The 17,260-nt window shown below is 40.2% G+C and overlaps 2 protein-coding genes across 5 annotated transcripts; one reads left to right on the forward strand and one right to left on the reverse strand.

Moving 5' to 3' along the window:
• Positions 1–52: 52 nt before the first annotated feature.
• LOC110976292 (pappalysin-1-like) lies at positions 53–13,843 on the forward strand. 2 transcript variants are annotated; one of them, XM_022229426.2, is made up of 20 exons: positions 53–1,218; positions 4,064–4,296; positions 4,421–5,141; positions 5,404–5,524; positions 5,666–5,811; positions 5,970–6,171; positions 6,494–6,579; positions 7,432–7,758; positions 7,978–8,437; positions 8,569–8,697; positions 8,823–8,914; positions 9,203–9,471; positions 9,804–10,022; positions 10,275–10,553; positions 10,713–10,872; positions 11,137–11,338; positions 11,520–11,712; positions 11,844–12,006; positions 12,316–12,509; positions 12,684–13,843. In XM_022229426.2, the coding sequence occupies exons 1-20, from the start codon at positions 750–752 to the stop codon at positions 12,891–12,893; spliced, it is 4,875 nt and encodes a 1,624-aa protein (XP_022085118.2). In that variant the 5' UTR covers positions 53–749; the 3' UTR covers positions 12,894–13,843. The 2 variants fall into 2 exon arrangements, with proteins under 2 accessions (XP_022085118.2, XP_086999782.1); XM_087143656.1 differs by having other exon boundaries at positions 11,523–11,712.
• On the reverse strand, positions 12,888–17,166 carry LOC110976440 (IgGFc-binding protein-like). 3 transcript variants are annotated; one of them, XM_087143660.1, is made up of 4 exons: positions 16,741–17,166; positions 16,192–16,307; positions 15,034–16,008; positions 14,739–14,827 (listed from the first exon to the last, which is right to left on the reverse strand). In XM_087143660.1, exons 2-4 carry the CDS (start codon positions 16,259–16,261, stop codon positions 14,823–14,825), a joined length of 1,050 nt encoding a protein of 349 aa, XP_086999786.1. In that variant the 5' UTR covers positions 16,262–16,307; positions 16,741–17,166; the 3' UTR covers positions 14,739–14,822. The 3 variants fall into 3 exon arrangements, with proteins under 3 accessions (XP_086999784.1, XP_086999783.1, XP_086999786.1); XM_087143658.1 differs by having other exon boundaries at positions 12,888–16,008; positions 16,816–17,165; XM_087143657.1 differs by having other exon boundaries at positions 12,888–16,008; positions 16,741–17,164.
• Positions 17,167–17,260: the final 94 nt, after the last annotated feature.

Here is a 17,260-nt window from a genome sequence, read left to right on the forward strand (position 1 = left end):
TGGTGGTCGCTGCGTGAAGTTTATTGTGTAGTAACAGGTTGTGTAAATTTTGATTTAATGTGCATGACTTGAGACGTGTGAAGTAATTCTCGTAAGTGGCCTCTTGTTGAGATCATCTTCTTTGAGCTTCAAATCCCTCTAGCCAGCTTAGCGTGGGATATTCACTAAAGGTATCAAGGTCTAGCCACTCTTAGCGGTCTCTGACCCGTCGTCAAGGTACTCTTCCTGTGTTGATGACTTCGAAGTGTGAGGGAAGCTTAGAAGACTCACAATCACGGATACATAAGAATTCACTTTCTCTAGAGATGTCCTAGAATTACAAATTCCTCAGGGAAACCTCATTCTCAGAACTTCCATGAAAACCGAAGCCCAGAGAAGGATATCGTAGTATTGAACCTATAAATTGATTATAACATTAGCGTTGGACTGCAGCTATACGAGAAAATATAAAAGTTGCCACCCTATCCAAATCATAACCTACTCAAGGGAGATGGAGATTCACCGTTTCGGAGTAATCCATCCTTTTGGTATGATCACGAGTTTCGTGGCTAGTGCTCCAGTCACATGCCGCCCTGCGGGGTGAACTTCAGTGATCTTAATGCAACAAGAACGTGATTGGTTCGAAGGAAATTCACTATGCTAATTAGTTTGAACCGATTTTTTTAGCCACTATAAAACCGCCGCCTTTCAACTAATTGAAGAAACCTTTTAGTAAATGTGTCCGTCAGCAATCGTGCGTTGGTGTCGAGATGGTTTCTGTTTTGAACTTTTTCGTCCTGTTGATTGTCTTTTTCCTGGGCTTTTCCCTCGCATCTGTGTCAGAGAATGAAAATTACGGTCGGAAACCCAGGTATGAGACTTTAAGATTAAAACACATAGTACAGGAATTGTCCAACGCTGGAAATGATAAACGTCATGTCCGTCGCACTACCAGCAACAAATCTGGCCGTCACTTTTGCGCTACCTCGACTAAGCGACCCCAACGCAAAGATGAGTTTCGTTTTGCAAGACTCGCTGACGATTTGTCCAAGAAATCTGAACACCGACGGGAGCAGCGAGACGTGCCCTCAACGGGCTCAGCTGTATACTTCACCGGGAATGCAGACGCTCTACGATACCAATTATCGCAAGACCAAATTCAGTTTCCTAGGATGGAGTTCTCGGTTGCACTCTGGGTGAAACCAGCTGGCGGACAGAAGAGCCCTGCTGTTATAATTGGTGAGGAGAGATATTTTGTTGTATTTTTTCTCAAAGCTCTCTTCAGCCAGCACAACTTGAATGCTGGAACACGCAAAATGTCGAATGCCTTTGTTCTATACTGTCTCTGGAATTCAACACAATACGGAGAATGTTTCCTGTAAAAATTAACCATTTTCCGGTGGATCCGGCGATCATTTTCCGGTTAGGTTGAGAGTGATCGAAGTAATAAACACTGCAAATTTTTAACGAGTGCTGATAACTAATAAGAAAAATCTCAAATAGTTGCTGTCGTGTAGCCAAGCACAACTCACCCACAGGAACTGGCTTTTTCAAGGCAGTTGGATAATTGCTAGGTTGGCCAGAGCGTCACGGTGTCAGGAGAACCTCCCTCGCGGAGATTGTTGGTCATCGATGTTTGTCAAGCTTCTCCTTGAGGGTGGCTGTCACGTTCAATTTCCGTCGAAAAAAATTCGGTTCAGAGGATTGTGATGATTAAAAGTCATAAAGATTTTTTCATACCAAACTCAATAAGTCTGTTTTTGGTTAACTAACAACAAAATTCAATCATCGACAGTGTTCAAGCTATTTAAAGAGGATTTTTATTTTAAAGGGATTCTTGTTCAATATGACTTTGTTCGACCAATATAGGCCTGACAGGGAATTACTAATCCAGAAGAAAAATTAGACGCTTCATGAAAGAGGATTCAACATACCTTTTGTATGTGATAAGACATCATGATAAAATAATATTTGTCACTCTGCATTCTTTTAATAAAGTATAAAAAGTTTTAAATGTAAAATATAAATGAACCGTGTTTACTTTTGGATACACGAAATTCCTAAGTACTCTTGTATCTGTGATTTCAACTACAGAGAATTTCCAATTAACTGAGTTTGGGTAAGTTTCCGAGAAATTGCGGTTAATGAGACACATGTTTGTGGGAAGTTCTCGGCATGAACCAAGGAAGCCGATGGACTGACCTTCGCTGTCTACGTGCGGGCTCTCTCGACCTTAGTCCCCGGGTCAAGTTCTTGAGGCTAGGCATGATGGTTTGCATCGCGTGACATTTTTATCGGATTATGTCCAGTCATTCCTGGGTTTACAACTCTGCAAAGTCAATGCCCTTTCCAGCAGGCGGGCATTACCTTCGCAAAATTTCTATGAGGCAATATCATTTACTATTATCGAGGTAACTTCTGGATTTAATAGTAGTTGATTGATGTTATTAAGTCGTACTTTCACCGCAGTTTTAAAGTTTCTCCAACTCTCCAAGACTGATTTACTCGAAATTCTGTTTAAAGATAAGACAGTGCTGCATACTTTAGAACTGTATTTCTTTCTTTCTCTCTCTCTCACGTTTTGGTAAGGATTGATTTACAAATCACCCTCAGTCAGGCGAACGGGTTAATTACTATATTCCAAAGTGACCTAGCATTTCACCAAATATCTGCAGAAACATGGCGGCATTCTATCCAATCTAAATCAACCAATTTGAAGCTGCAAGCCCAGAGTATCCAAAACATTGCATACATTAGCCAATCGTCAACCTGCATTTTAAAAGTTGTTTCCCGCCGCGCCACGGTCTTTTTTTTTTTTTTTTTTTTTTTGCTATTGATTGGCGACTTCTGACGAACAAATAGTTTACCAAAATCACACGTAGCAGCCTTCAATGCCCTGATATTTCTTCCTGGTAACAAAGACGATTAATAAAGCGTCACAGGTTGAGGTACCGGGCCGTTCGGATGGTTGAATATATCCTAATCAGTCTGTTTTGAAACCCTTGTGATCTTTTCAAAAGGGCAAATACTCGTCCTCTTGTAAAATGCTCTGAACAAAAATCGCGGATTGGTCATGCTTCATTAATTTAATCCTTTAAAACGTCTTAAGATTATCAATCGTGTGATTTCACTTTGTTTGCAATCGATATTGTGTCTTCGGTAATCTTCCCAATGAAAGAGCTAAAGCTATTGATCATATGAATAAGTGCACAAGGTGAAATATCTTGACGATTTCCCCCGAGTGATTCTGAAAGATAATCTATAGTCAATACAGAAATGCCTTTGTCAGAAAAAACTATTTTAGGCTCAAGTGACCCTTATAAGAAGATACTTCCGAACCTTCAAATGGTCAGGAATGTTTCTGTTCGTCAAAAGTAATCATAGGATTAGATTAAGATTTGTCCTAGAATATCCAAGGCTTTCACTTTCTGGCCTTCACTTAATCGGAAGTGTTATCCAGTTAACCGCTCGATTACACCAACAATCTTTGGACAACCCAAGCGATTAAAGGGACAAACATCCAACCAACTACTTGGTACTAATCCCAATATCCCCATCAATGACAACCCTTTTCGCGTACAAAAAAACCCATGTGTGAATGGGTGACCATCGAAAGCCACCATGAGCCTGGTTTCCATGGGTACAATTTTACCATTACCGATCTCGGGAGCAGGAACGCCCCCGCAGCCCAGTGAATCTAAGTTCCTTGACAATCTTGCTCGTGCGCAATTAATCATACTTCCATTCTACGTATGCAATTTGTTCCATGCTCGCGCGAACAAGCACGAACACACTGCCAACCAGAATTAATCTCCCGGAACCTACAGACAATAACATTTGTGCATTTGCCATGTGCTCTTAAAATTACTACCAAATTTCAAAGTAATTATATTTTCTTTTCCTGATCAAGGACATAAAGAACTAATTGCTGAACCTTGATATTTGTCATTAAAAAGGAAGTAACGCAGGTCGATTCTTTAAAAGTACTTTTAAAATTGTATAGTTCATCACGCACCTTTTCTTAACGTGACTTCCACTTTTCATTCTTGTTAATCCCGACTCAAACTATCCGTGTGTATTGTAGGTTTACTGGACACTTGTCGAGGTAATGGTCATCACTGGACTTGGTCTCTTGGCATCAGTACTGACCAAGATAAACCGAGAGAAGACGCACGGTACTTTTTCTCAGTTACAACAGATCGCTCCCCCTTTTCTAGTACTATGAAAGGTACGAGCAGATACGAAGAGGAAATGTGGACACACTTAGCAGCATCATACAATGGCAGAAGCTTGAATCTTTACGTCAATGGTGCCAAGGTAACACAAAATATAATCACATTAAATGTTCTTGCACTTATGAAAGCCACAAGGAAGACAGTTGAAGCAACAAGGCATATACAGCCACGAATGAGGTTTCATCTTATTCGATTTTTTCACACAGGTAGCCGCAGGCATAAGCACAGGAGGGCCAATGTTCAGTGAAGTTATGCGTGAATGTAAACAACTAATGATCGGGGGAAGCAGCAATGATGAAAACGGATTTCGTGGAGCCCTTGATCAAATCACTATTTTGCCTAAAGCTCGTTCTCATCGACAACTTAGATATAACCAATTCCCAGATCCAAGTTCGCTTGTCCAAAGTAGTATCGTCATTCAGGAAAATTTTGATGGCGAATGGTTGAATTGGAAGGCAGTAGCTGAGAATGAACCGTTGGCAGTTTCATCTGGTGTCCCTTCTAAGCTTCGTGGCTTGGATGCTAACTTAAAGATACCATCGTGTGGTATAACGGTCTGTGACCATCCTGTTGTTGCTAAGAGCTACATTAATCAACCAGAGCTCCAAACTCACAAAACAATCAAATATAGGGCCATCACGATGGCAGAAAACGATGGGATTAAACCCATCATTGATACAGAATCCATATTTCGTAAACATAACATGATAAGTGAAGCTTTCAGTCCCCATAACATCTCGTGGAATTTGACAGCATTTGTATGGAGGAACACTTCACTAAGGTATCGCACGGTCCTTGCTATTTGTGATACTAATAATATCGGAGATGGATATTGTGATGAAGAATGTTACCATGAGCTGACTGGTTATGATGGTGGAGATTGTATCGATGAATTGGAAAGGGAGCAGTGTTTGGATGAGCAACTAGGTAGGTAGACACACAACAGACAGACGGACAACAATATTAGCAAGTCCAAGTTCACAAGTATATTTATAGCTATCAAGACCAAACAGTGTAAATTGCCACTTACAGGTTTGGTATCATAAAAAAAAATTGTCCAAAAAATAATAATTAAGAAAATGCACAAATAACATGCGCTCACCTTTGAAAAAATTAATCAAAAATAAATATACAAAACAAAATTAAAATGCCTGCAAAAAATTTAAAATTGAAATCTTTGATTTTGTAGGAAATGGTGTATGTGAAAGTTCATGCAATACAGCGCACAATGAATATGATGGAGGAGACTGCTGTAACCCAATTGTAACTAATGTTACAGCCACCTGCTTTGATCCAAGCTCTTCAAACAGGTAAGTTGGAATGGTTCTTTCAGGAATATAATCTTTGATCCTTGTGCGGCAAGTTATCAAAGTCATATATTTGTTACCCGTCTGCGACTTGGGAAGCCTATTATGCACCTTTACGAAACTGTTTTTTAATGTTTTGCTTAGGAATTACCTGACAGTTGGTGAGCTTAAAGGTACATTCGCCATGGAATCGGACTCGCATCTCAATGTGTTCTTTGTCAACTTTGATGATCCAACTATCGAAGGCGTGGCTACTTTACCTTGGGAAATGGACGTGCCTGGACAGTTCGGTTAGTTACGGAATCTTGAAGTCAAATCAAGTAAATAGCTACTGCTTGTTGTAAAACCATATGCAGCACTGATCCATTGCAGGCAATTTTCATTCTCGTTGGTTGCAGGGTAAATACATAATATGATAAAACGGAATTGGATACTGAATTCTTTGCAGGTGGAACTGTGCTACAAGGAGATATAAGCAAATCCGATTTCCCCTCAGAAACCATTGTCCATGAGCTGGGGCATAATCTCGGTTTATTGCATGTTCATCAAGACATGGAATGTGGAAACAAATGCAGAGAAAGGACATCATCTAGTGTATTGGGTGATCTGGTTGAAGATACTTACCCTACGCCAGAAAATAGATTTTGCAGGTGAGTGAAAAATGGTTGTAAATGTTACGATTAAAATACCGCAGAAGCACGGTCAAGTGAACCTGTATTGTGTCTCCACTCCACAGTAGCTTGCATATTATTACTGAGATGTTCACTTATGGTAATAAGTTTACAACTCCGAGACCCATAATGTCTAGTGTGAGTACAACTACATAGCCGACGGCCCCGTTACATACCGAACGATCGTTATACTGAACATTTGGTGTGGACCCTGTCGTGTTCATTCCACTGTGTGTAATTTATTCAATTCACGTTTGGAACAAATTCAATGCATTGTACTTTTTTCTTCCAATGTCTTCAGGGATCCAAGGCCATGCGACACAGAAACGTGCTTAGGCGACACCGAATTCGAAGACACTCCTTACAAAAATTTCATGAGTTATGCGGGTTTGTTCCCTTTGCTTGTTGGTTATAGAAACATCTCTAACTAATAACGGTTTTTAGTGTGTTCGATGACATCATTAACTCATAAGGTGACTTAACCGATATTTAAACATTTGTGGCACCGGGTCAAAGCCACCATCAGAGCCAATTTTCAGTAGTCTTTTGAGTGACGCCGACTCCTTGTCGGTATAGTGAGTCGTCTTGCTAAACTTAGTCTGTGTAATCCTAACCCGGGCCATGACTCTGTCAGCAGAACACGATTACAGAGGGTGAAACAGCAAAATATGACAGACAATATCTAACCACCGTCTTGATGCAGCGTGCTGTTGGCCATACTTAATTAGTTACAGGAAATCCGGTATTTGTGTCTATAGGTTCGCCCTTTATCACCTGAGCGCGAGCGTCTTATGACGAGGAAATAATCAACACATGGCAAATGATGGCCAATGCCAAAGTTGCAAGGATTTACTGAGGGATTAAGCTGTCTGCGCAGCTGTTGTGGAAGGCCTTTTCTCTCATGCAAACTAACTTTTCACACCCGGAAAAAAGAACTTAGGACTTCTCCAGCGAAATCGTTTATGTGATAATATCAGTGACATCGTGAAGATTTCAAGTACATGTTTGTTAATTACTCATTCGCACTTTTTAAGTTTGGTTTTTCTGTGTTTTAAAAAGGCGCGAACTGGCTTTTCAAACGTACCCGCGCGTACATGTCTGATTCTGTTCAAATTAACGAAGAGACATATTGCGAAGGTAGTCCTACTGGTTATGAAATAAGGGTGTGAAAACTGCAATAAACTGTCACTTCTTGAGACGTGTACATTTTTTCTAAAGTAACTTAAAGTTTATGCTTAGATGCGGAATGTACTGACCACTTCACGGCACATCAGAGTGCTCGCATGCACTGCTACATCGATCTGACTTACCAAGCCTGGCTCCAACAAGAGACTACACCTCTGTCATCTGTTGGTACACCACTTGGTCTTCGGGTTGTTTCAGAGCGACCTCACTCGACCACCATCTCCTGGTTTCCACCAGTATCTCAATATGCAAAATATTCCCAGGACGAGGCTTGTTTTGGATGTTCAGAGGGGCATCGTTTGGTGCAGTATGCAAGCTCAGCTAATTTCTTCCCAGCGTCCAGGGTGTATTCATTGTATTACTCTCCTGATGAAGCAATAGGTATAGTTTGGAGACGAAATCTTAAATGAATATAAAAACATTGTAACACACGTTTGCGCAGAGTTATTCGCACTGGAAAAAAATTAAAGCTGATAATTATAAACTTTATCCATTGCTCTAATAACAATATTCTGATTTGTTCGGTTTTGTTTATAGGCCTATTTCTCTTGCTGTTTTGTTTTGCTCATGTTTGTGTTTTGAATTCCTTTTTTGTTGAAGGTCCACCCAATGCTGGTGTGACGTGTGCTCCTACTCAAAATTCCTGGATGCCAGTGCATAGAAAGGCTTTATGTGACAATTGTTATCTCGAGCTTGGATTCAAAACCGCCGTCCCTCCGTATGAATTAATTCTTTGGACCAATTACCTCCAAACCGAAATGGCCGTACGAAATTTGGAGTTGGTGTTCAGAGATGGTAGCTTCGAATCCCTAGGACCCATACAGGCATTTTGTGATATGCCATTCACTGTACGTCTGACACACATCAGCAGGAAAGTCCAAGCCATCCGTGTCTATCCAAATGAACCCTATTTCAGCTTGGATGCCGTACAGTTGGTGTCAGTTGAGAATTGGCATGGATGTAATGACTGTCCACTCATGAACTACAAGATTCTGCGAGATCCACCTTTCTCAGACGGGGAGAACAATCGAATTGTGCACACAACTGTCTTTGTTGATGAGTAATAAGTGCTAATTGTTTATCATGATGTTTTGTGAGAAATAATTATCAACGGTAATTAAGCAAAATATGCCCAAATGTGAAACAATTACCCCAAACCGAAAACTTAAATAGCTCTCTTCCTTTCTAAAGTGACGTTGACCATAACGTCACATATTCGTATAGGATTCAGGCTGTGCGAGGTGAGGAAAGTAGTTTGTTGACGTCATCACTACGCCATCGCCATGGCCAAGCATTCTGTGGTAACGGACATCGCGAAAGGTGTGTGATTGTAGAACGCAAAGCTATTTGTTGAGCTAGTAAATCAATTCATAGGTTGAGCTTTTCTTTGTTTTTAGTGGACATTTTCTTTTATTGCTTTAACTTTGGCTTTTTTTTAAACGCAGAAGTAATAAGGAGGAATGTGACGATGGGAACACGGTAGATGGAGATGGGTGTAGCTTGGACTGCAAAGTTGAAGACTTCTATGACTGCAAAGGTAGTGATGAATAAAATTCTCCCGTAAATTTTCCTTCCTTGAATTTGTGACGATTGAAATGTTTGAAACCGGCGGTTTTGATTGTGTACTTATGTTGAAGATGAAAATGTTTTGTTTTTTTTGATACGGTAACAAGGCCATGGCAACAAGCATGACGGCGACAAATCACGACATTGACAATGGCGATCACAATTATGATTGCAATGATGATCTTGAGCATTTCATCGTGATTTCGACACGATTCTTACACATTGACAGCCCATCAAAAAGCATTCATTCTCATCTCAGGTGAATCCAGTATTTGCAGTCACATTTCAACTAAGAATGTTTACCATTTGACGTTCCAACATTCCACCGATGTCTACCTACCGGAGCCTGGCTTTGAAGATCAATGGGCAGAAACTGCAGTTGCCAATCCAATGTATCAAAGCAAAGAAAATCCCGTGAGTGCTCTCATTGGACCCGCCATTTCTTCCAAATGCACGACGGATGTGGATACAAGTCACGGATGGTACCCACTTGACCTCTATCAGGGAAGTGGAGACTACTGGGTTAGGGTAAGTTTAAACCTCATTCAGAGCAAAAATGAAGCTCTTAATTAAGCGATATCGTGGCATTGTCCAGTTCATGGTGGTTAGTGAGTGTCAGGTCAGAGGGGTTGTAACACACTTCTTCATCCAGACGGCACGAACTCAACATTCGAAGAGAAGACTCATTTTAATATGCCATAACCTGTTAGTCAAATGGATACCTTCAAAGGTGGAAGAAATAGAAATTGCTCCCCTTTTTGCACAATTTGCGATTCATCATTTTGTGTAAGTTTACATGTAATGCAATTGCGATGAATCCACCTGTTAAATAAATAGTAATCTATGATTTTATCTTCCAGGTACGATTTCACAAACCTGTCGTTGCTACTGCCGTAATCGTGCACTTGGCGGCCGATGGTATTAGGCTTGAACCTACTCGGCTTTCCATTGAGCTCATCAGGCCTGACGGTGAAACACACAGCAAACCATTTACTAATCGTTCGGTGACTTGTCAGGATAACCCAGTACATTTTAACATCACCCATGACTTGAATACCCCATTTTCTCACACCAAGGAGGTAATTAATTACGAAATGATTCTTACTGGATTTTTCTAATTAATAATACTATTAATAATAATGGATTTGTCCTGTCTGTACTATTGTGGAAAACAAAATGGATATCAGTGCAATACAATATAAGTGAAACATTTTGAAGGAGACCGAACAATAGGCTGATAAAAAGTTTTAGATACAATCACAATAAATAAATTATGACCAAATTTTTGGATGGGCTGTGCTCTGTGTCTACTGTATGACATATTTTGACAGGTACGGATTCGCCTGAGCTCTTTCTCACTTGCTATTTCGGCTGTTCGACTACGGTCTTCGGCGTCTCTAGACCCGCTAACCATCGCATCTTGCCTTCCTGGTCAACTATTCAATCCGTCCACTGGTCAGTGTGTGTCTTATACGTGCACCTGGCCAGAATGTGAGGAACTGGTCATTCCTCATGCAGTAGTTAATTGCAGTGGTCACAGGGAAGGGGATCTATGCAGAGTGAACTGTGAAGAAGGTTATAGCACGGACAGAATGCAGACAGACGTTGAGGTACGGATAAATGGATAAAAACCAATCACATTTAATCACTACAAAAGGATCATGAATTTTCCCTTTAATGCAATCTATGAGTGTGCCTCTTGTAGATTGCCACCACTACTAACTGTTAAATTATCATAGAAATATTTTTTGAAAAATGCTGCTCTATAGATGTTGTGTTTGGATGGGGAATGGCGTGGTCCTGACATGATATGCAAGGCCGTAGACTGTGGAGAACCGTCACTGCCATATGCAGAAATCGTGTGTCCAATGGGCACTACATTTGGCAGGCAGTGTAAACTGAAGTGTACACCACCAGCAAAGTTACAAGGTAAAAGTCTTTACAAGAAATCATGTTGAATAGCATTTAAAACTAATACGATCTCTGGCTGATATATGATTTACATTTCTGACTGCTTGCATTTATTGATGAATTCATCCTAAAGCCTTATCCCCAAACAAACGGCTCAAGTGAAAATAAGGTAGGCAAGCTATTTGTTTATTCACAAATTCATTTTCAAACAACTTTTCACAAGAAAGATGCCGTGGTTACAAGAAACAACTGATAAACGGTTTAAATATTTGCATTCATCAGGCACAGTGCAGACGCTGACATGTATGGCAGATGGTCTATACTCATTACCCGAAGCATTCTGTAAACTTCAGTGTGATATTCCATACGTACCTAATGCCATGCTCATCAGCCAGCAATGTCAAACTGGGAGTCATAACATTGGAACGGTCTGCAAATTTCGATGTGACGTGGGCTATCATGCGAGTGGACATTCCGCCAAAAGGTAAATTGTAAATGCATCATAAAACTTACTGTTTTTAAAATATATGTTTTCCAACATTAACCAATTTATTTGCGTCCACAATCTGTGCATTGTTGAGTGGTTTTTGTTGTTCGGTCAAAAAAAAAGAAAATTTAGTTAAATTCTGACTCAAGAAAAAAACTTTGCTTTTTTGGGTGTTTAGTAGACGAAAACCACAGAAGTTGAAGTATAAATGCACAGAAGATGCCACTTGGACTGGACCGTCTTGTGAACCTATTACTTGTGATCCTCCTCCAATGGTATTTAACAATCTCTACACTTGTACGGATGGATTCAATTATAACAGCGTATGTAGTCTGAGTTGTGATGATGTCACCGGTGACGTGGGACACGAGGTTAGTGTTGCACAGTGTATGCTCTCTTTTAGACCTCAAACAATACCGTCGTTCAGATTTTTCGCAAAATTCATTTCTTAGTGGCTATCCATTAAAATATGTAAGCCTTTTAATATTTTTTGTCCTTGGAGGTCGTGAATACAATTCGATGTATTCAAGATCCACACGATCCTAGCACAGGAAATTGGGATGGGGATTTCACGTTATGCAGATCGTTGGAAGGCTCTTGTGAACCCCCTGAACCAAACAGGAATAAGAATGTGGAATTGAGGTGTGGAAATGGATACGATGTGGGTAAGCCAGAATGAATTTGTTTATAACAAATTTAACAAATAACACGTCGATATTTAGAAACGTGCAAGGAATTATTGTCGGAGCATCAGTGACCTGCTATTTAGCTTTTACATAAAACAACGCTTGTTGCAGTCTTAGAATTTTTAATCTGAAAATGTGAAAAAGTATTGGTAATTTTGTGAGTTTGAGGGGGAGGCTGTCAATATTGCTTGCAGAACATATTCCATTACTGCCTGCCTTCACAAAATACAAAACAATCACCTAATTTTGGGTTTTAATTATCTTTTCCTTTTCGCCTGCTTTATGGAGGTTCTCTTTGTACTGCCGTCTGTCCAGTAATCTATGGATCAGACAGGGAGCCAGTCCTACTCACTGCAAATTCTTCCTCATACTCCCTTCCCGATGGTGATTGGACCAAATCCAATCACGTGATAACTTGTACTGCTCAAAGGCAGTGGTTCCCTGACCCTAGAAGGATCACATGTGTTGAGGGATGTGTAGAGGTAAGTGATCTTTATTTACAACTATAACCATCACATAGGCCTCGTGGAAAACCGTTTGTGAGGAAATAGAGTAACGTAAGAAATATTGTGTCTATGTTGCCTGACAACGCATATTGGAACAGATTTTTGCACTTTATTACATGATTCTAATTGATAATTTTCTCCTTCTTTCAGAGTGACATCGCTAACGGCATATGTCAACAGATTAACAATCGCGCCTATTGTAACTGGGACGGTGGGGACTGTTGTGCATCCACCAGTATCAATGGCTTTGTCATTACAACTAAGGTCGATAATGATGAAGACGACGATTCTCTGTGTTTCGATCCCAGTGCTCGAGAGAATCAGCCGACAAATGATTCCAATAGAAGGAATCGATTGTAAATTAATGCCCAACGTGTCAGTTTTTATTAATCAAGATAACACATATAATCAGTAGGGAACAATCTTATTCTAGTTTTATGTTATAAATAATAGCGTCTTAGACATTTCTTTAATCCAGTCATCTTATTTTATTATTTTTACGTAGTGGAATGCAAGTAGCCATGACAGATATGTAGTATTTTTCCTTTTAGAACCTTTAATATTCAAAATCAATGCAATCTTATCTAACATAATAAAAAATCAATATTGTCAATTCTACAATATCTCAAACAGTATTGTAAATATGAAGCATTATTGTAACTTTAAATCAATTACTCTGTGAAAGTCTGTTTAATTTCGAGGCTTGTCAATGGTGGCGGGGATTCTTTGGATGGTGAGTAAATTATAGGTCTTTTTGAGCGGGACCTGTTTGTGTTATTCCGCATTTGGGTCAGTGTTCTATTTTAACTTTAATTTTTCTTTATTTATCCTGTTTTATGTGGGTGTTTTCGTAGCAGTTGTTATCGTATATTTTCCGGCATCACGTGATAACTGGACACCATCAGTGACAAACTGGAGGCTGCTGGCACTGAGTGCATAACAAACTTACAATGACTTCAGACAGTGGCTTGAATAGAGTCTAACTCTTGTCAATGGAGACTCGTTTCGAGTCGAGTCCCAGTAGTAAATGAATCGATTCGGGTCACTGTGAGTCGAGTCAGGTTGTAAATCTCTTGACTTGACGACTTATTCTTATGACTCAATGCGTGTCACTTTCTTAAATGACTTGACTCGGCGTTACAGAATTAAATAGGGCATGCATAGTTCCCATGAAGTAATTAATAAATTCACATGGTAATATTGACGTCACTTTTGTATGTTGCGGGTGTATTAAAAGTACGCTTTATATTTAATTTCAAGTTCAAATTTCACGTGGCCTAAGTAGGCTATTACTATGGAGAAAAGAAAAACCGATCTAACTAAACTGCGATACAATGGTATAATGAGTTAAATTGCATACTCACGTCACGTTACTATGTATTTTCACTACTATGCACACGGACATGGGCATGAATCCCGGGAGGTGGGGTATACCTCTCCACACATGTTAAGGTAGGAGGGGGGCTAGCTTTTCAGACTTCCCAACGACTAAAAATATCTCAAAAAGGGAAAACCATACCCCGGGAAGCTATAAAAATGCCATCCTGACGTAAGATTCTCCATGAATGTAATATATCATTACAGATGTAAATCTATATCTGGAACCTTGCCCCTCTATATAACTGCATGCGGTGTCAGTCCGCCCCTCCCCCGGTTTTTATATTTCCATGGTCGGGCAAGTCACAAATCCCCACCCCTCATCCCCCATCCCACACTACACACAGGCTAAGAATAAGCTATAACAAACATGTAATTGACAAATAAGTAATTCAGTTGAAAGTGTCACGCGAAATAAATGTTGCGCATTAATGTACTATGATTGTTTCCTTTGAACTGAATGAAATCGTGCTTGAGAGTATGTAAGACGAAGTTCAATTGAATACATACGGAATTGGAACTTGGGCGTGATTTGTTGCTCAATACACAGGCTACAATTTCTTTTAAGCCCTCCAGTTGATGTTACGCGGTTTGTTAGCCTGCAAGGGTTGCACTGTTGTAATTTTCTTAAGCTTCCCCCAAAATGCCATTATAAAAACAGCCATAACACACAAAGTTACAATCAAGAAACTTATAACAATCCAATAGACAAGGTTTGCCCCAGAACATATTGTGCTATGTTCCTGAGATGGCTTATAAGTAGTTGTAGGCCTATTTATAAGAGGTGTAGATGATAGCGGTGTTTCCTGTGACCCCAGAGGATAAGCATAAGCGATATGCTTTCCGAATCCGTATACATACGCTGCAAAGGTGGCGTCCGCATTCACAGCTGAAATAATATGCGTCCCCGGACTAAGCTGAAAACGCAACACACAGAAATTTATAACGTCATCAAAGGACCAATGGATCGTAACTAGCTCTTTGGGAACAGAAAATGATCTGCCGTCGATCATGATGTCAGTAGTAAATTCACACCGTGACGTCACAGTTACGTAGCTTTGAATAGGCTTAAGGCCGTCAGCAGTGACGTCAAACGTGGAAAAAACTGTTTGTGCAGAGTTACCTTGCAGCCAGTGGTTAATAGGAGTTACAAGGAGCATGGAAGGGTCACCTGTGGTCCCGCCGTCAGTGAACGCTCCTTGAGAGTACTGGGCCACCGTGATTGGCTGAGAACTTATGACGTAACCACTTTCTAAAGAGTGCAGTTCAAGCGTGTAGAAGTCGCCTGCACCCAGTTGTATTGTCACATTACTGATACTAGGCGCAACAATTTTTACAGTGGTGTTTGGTTCTAATCCAACCAGTTTGAAATAATCACCAGCCATTCTGGAGAGGAAAGTTGAAAGGATAAATTCATTCCCAAATCTGTTGGTCGGAGGCAAGAACTCGACCAAATGATCACAAGCCGCAATGTCCGCTGGAATATTTGCACATTTGCTTCCAGACATAACGGCAACTGGCTGGTTGGAAAAAATGCGTGCTCCCGTCAAATCTTGTTGGCTTTGCAGTTGGAATGTCTCTAAAGAAGACATTATTATTTCGAGAGAGTCGCCGACGTTGTAACTCACATTTTGATAAATTGTGGGTGAAACGAATTGCACTTCAACTTCTGTGTTGTCAAATACTCCAATGATAAGGAACTCGCTCCATCTTTGATCTGATGGGAGCAGATTTGATACATTTGTCGAAATCACGCGATATTCTATTCCCAGATACTTCGTTGGAAGTGCAGTAAATCCATCCATAGAATTTGCACTGGCTGTGTTCAATCCATACACGGTAATATCTGCTGATGATTCAATCAAAATCCCTTTCTTCTTGAGATGTGTCCCTATGTTCAGTGCTTCTATGGGAATCTCAATAAATGATGTCTCCAGCTGTACAACTTCAAATGATTGGCTAAAGTTTAGCCCAGGGCATGTAACTGTGACGTTTGATGGCGTGCGCGGATTTCCACCAATCACAAGCTGAGAAGAATACTTGGACTCAACATTCTCCATGAAACCTACGATGAAATGGTTCCCTGGTATGCCTATGACTGAAATGAATTAAATCAAATCAAATCAAATCAAATCATTTGAATCAAATCAATAGCATTTTCTTCACTAAAGTCGAATTCAAAAGTTAGGGAGATTGACTGAAATATACTAAACACAGTTCATTATTGCTTGTATTATAATGCAACGTTACACGACGCCTAAAGCCTAAACTATAATCTTACCTGATATTACATCCAGACCAAGAAGAATGACAAGGAACATCTTCGTATTTTGTCGGCCCAGTAAATCCATTCCGACACGTACTTTAACAAGTCTTGTCAGGAAACGCTGATCAGATCTGACAACCCAGAGAAATTGACGTTAGCGTTTGTGAAACTTGGGTGAAAATGACGGTCGACTACACCAAGAGACAAAGTTATGTCTTAGATGCGAAAGGCGCATTATGCCCTGTCTTGAAAGAAATCCTAAACTTCATGTTAATACTTTAAACCCGTCTAAGATTTGTGAAATCCCAACCCTTGTTTTTCAGACAACGTCCCTCAAAAGCTGAATTGCGCTAGAATGCATTCACTAACTCTGACTAATGTCTTTTAGGGAGACAATGCATTGTTATCAAATTTCGAAAGTGATCCTCAAAACCTATACACTGTTTATACAAGATCCTGGTTTGCATTAAACGATGTTGGTGGTCCGTAGATCATAGTTTCAACTTTCCTCAAAATAATGCATAATGCAAAAGAGATGCTGCCACACATAAGGCCAAGGTTTACCTTTTTGTATGGGCTTAGCTTTGGCCCTTTAAGCAATAAAAATTGTTTGTCGGCGTCCGCCTTGAGTGTGCTTACGTCTTACGAGCAGACACTCAGGATTCTATGAAGGGTTGTTTCCCGTTGCTATTGGCATACGCGTGTCAGCGTTACAATGCCATAGACCAGTGATCTCCATTATTGTGGAGATCAATGCCATAGATACAATAAACACTGCTGACGTCATAGATATAAAACAGAGATTTAAGATTTTTTATTTGGACACCATGGCAAATTAATTTCCACAAAGCTATATACAGCTCTAAGAAATATGGAAGGGCTGCGTAGCACAGTGATCAGAATATCGACAAGAATATTCCTGTCTATATATATAGCTCTATGTTTTTTCTGAGTGATGCCAGCCATTGTTCTGGTTCACGCGCTGGGTTGCATGGCGAAATCTTTTTTGGCACTCTTTGATCTCCATGGAGACCAAGTATTGCGCGTGAACCGTGCTCAGTGAACCAGTGTACGGCGCACTTTG

The sequence above is a fragment of the Acanthaster planci genome, linkage group LG11 (assembly GCF_054643075.1).
Source record: "Acanthaster planci isolate LZ-2023a linkage group LG11, COTS_SCS, whole genome shotgun sequence".
NCBI classification, from domain to species: Eukaryota; Metazoa; Echinodermata; class Asteroidea; order Valvatida; family Acanthasteridae; genus Acanthaster; species Acanthaster planci.

Coding starts and splice junctions, on each gene's coding strand:
- LOC110976440 (XM_087143658.1), bottom strand. CDS start 16,261: ATGGATTTACTGGGCCGACAAAATACGAAGATGTTCCTTGTCATTCTT. Junction 16,009..16,191: donor TGGTCTGGATGTAATATCAG/GTAAGATTATAG, acceptor AATTCATTTCAG/TCATAGGCATACCAGGGAAC.
- LOC110976292 (XM_022229426.2), top strand. CDS start 750: ATGGTTTCTGTTTTGAACTTTTTCGTCCTGTTGATTGTCTTTTTCCTG. Junction 7,759..7,977: donor CTCTCCTGATGAAGCAATAG/GTATAGTTTGGA, acceptor TTTTTGTTGAAG/GTCCACCCAATGCTGGTGTG. Junction 10,023..10,274: donor CATTTTCTCACACCAAGGAG/GTAATTAATTAC, acceptor ATATTTTGACAG/GTACGGATTCGCCTGAGCTC.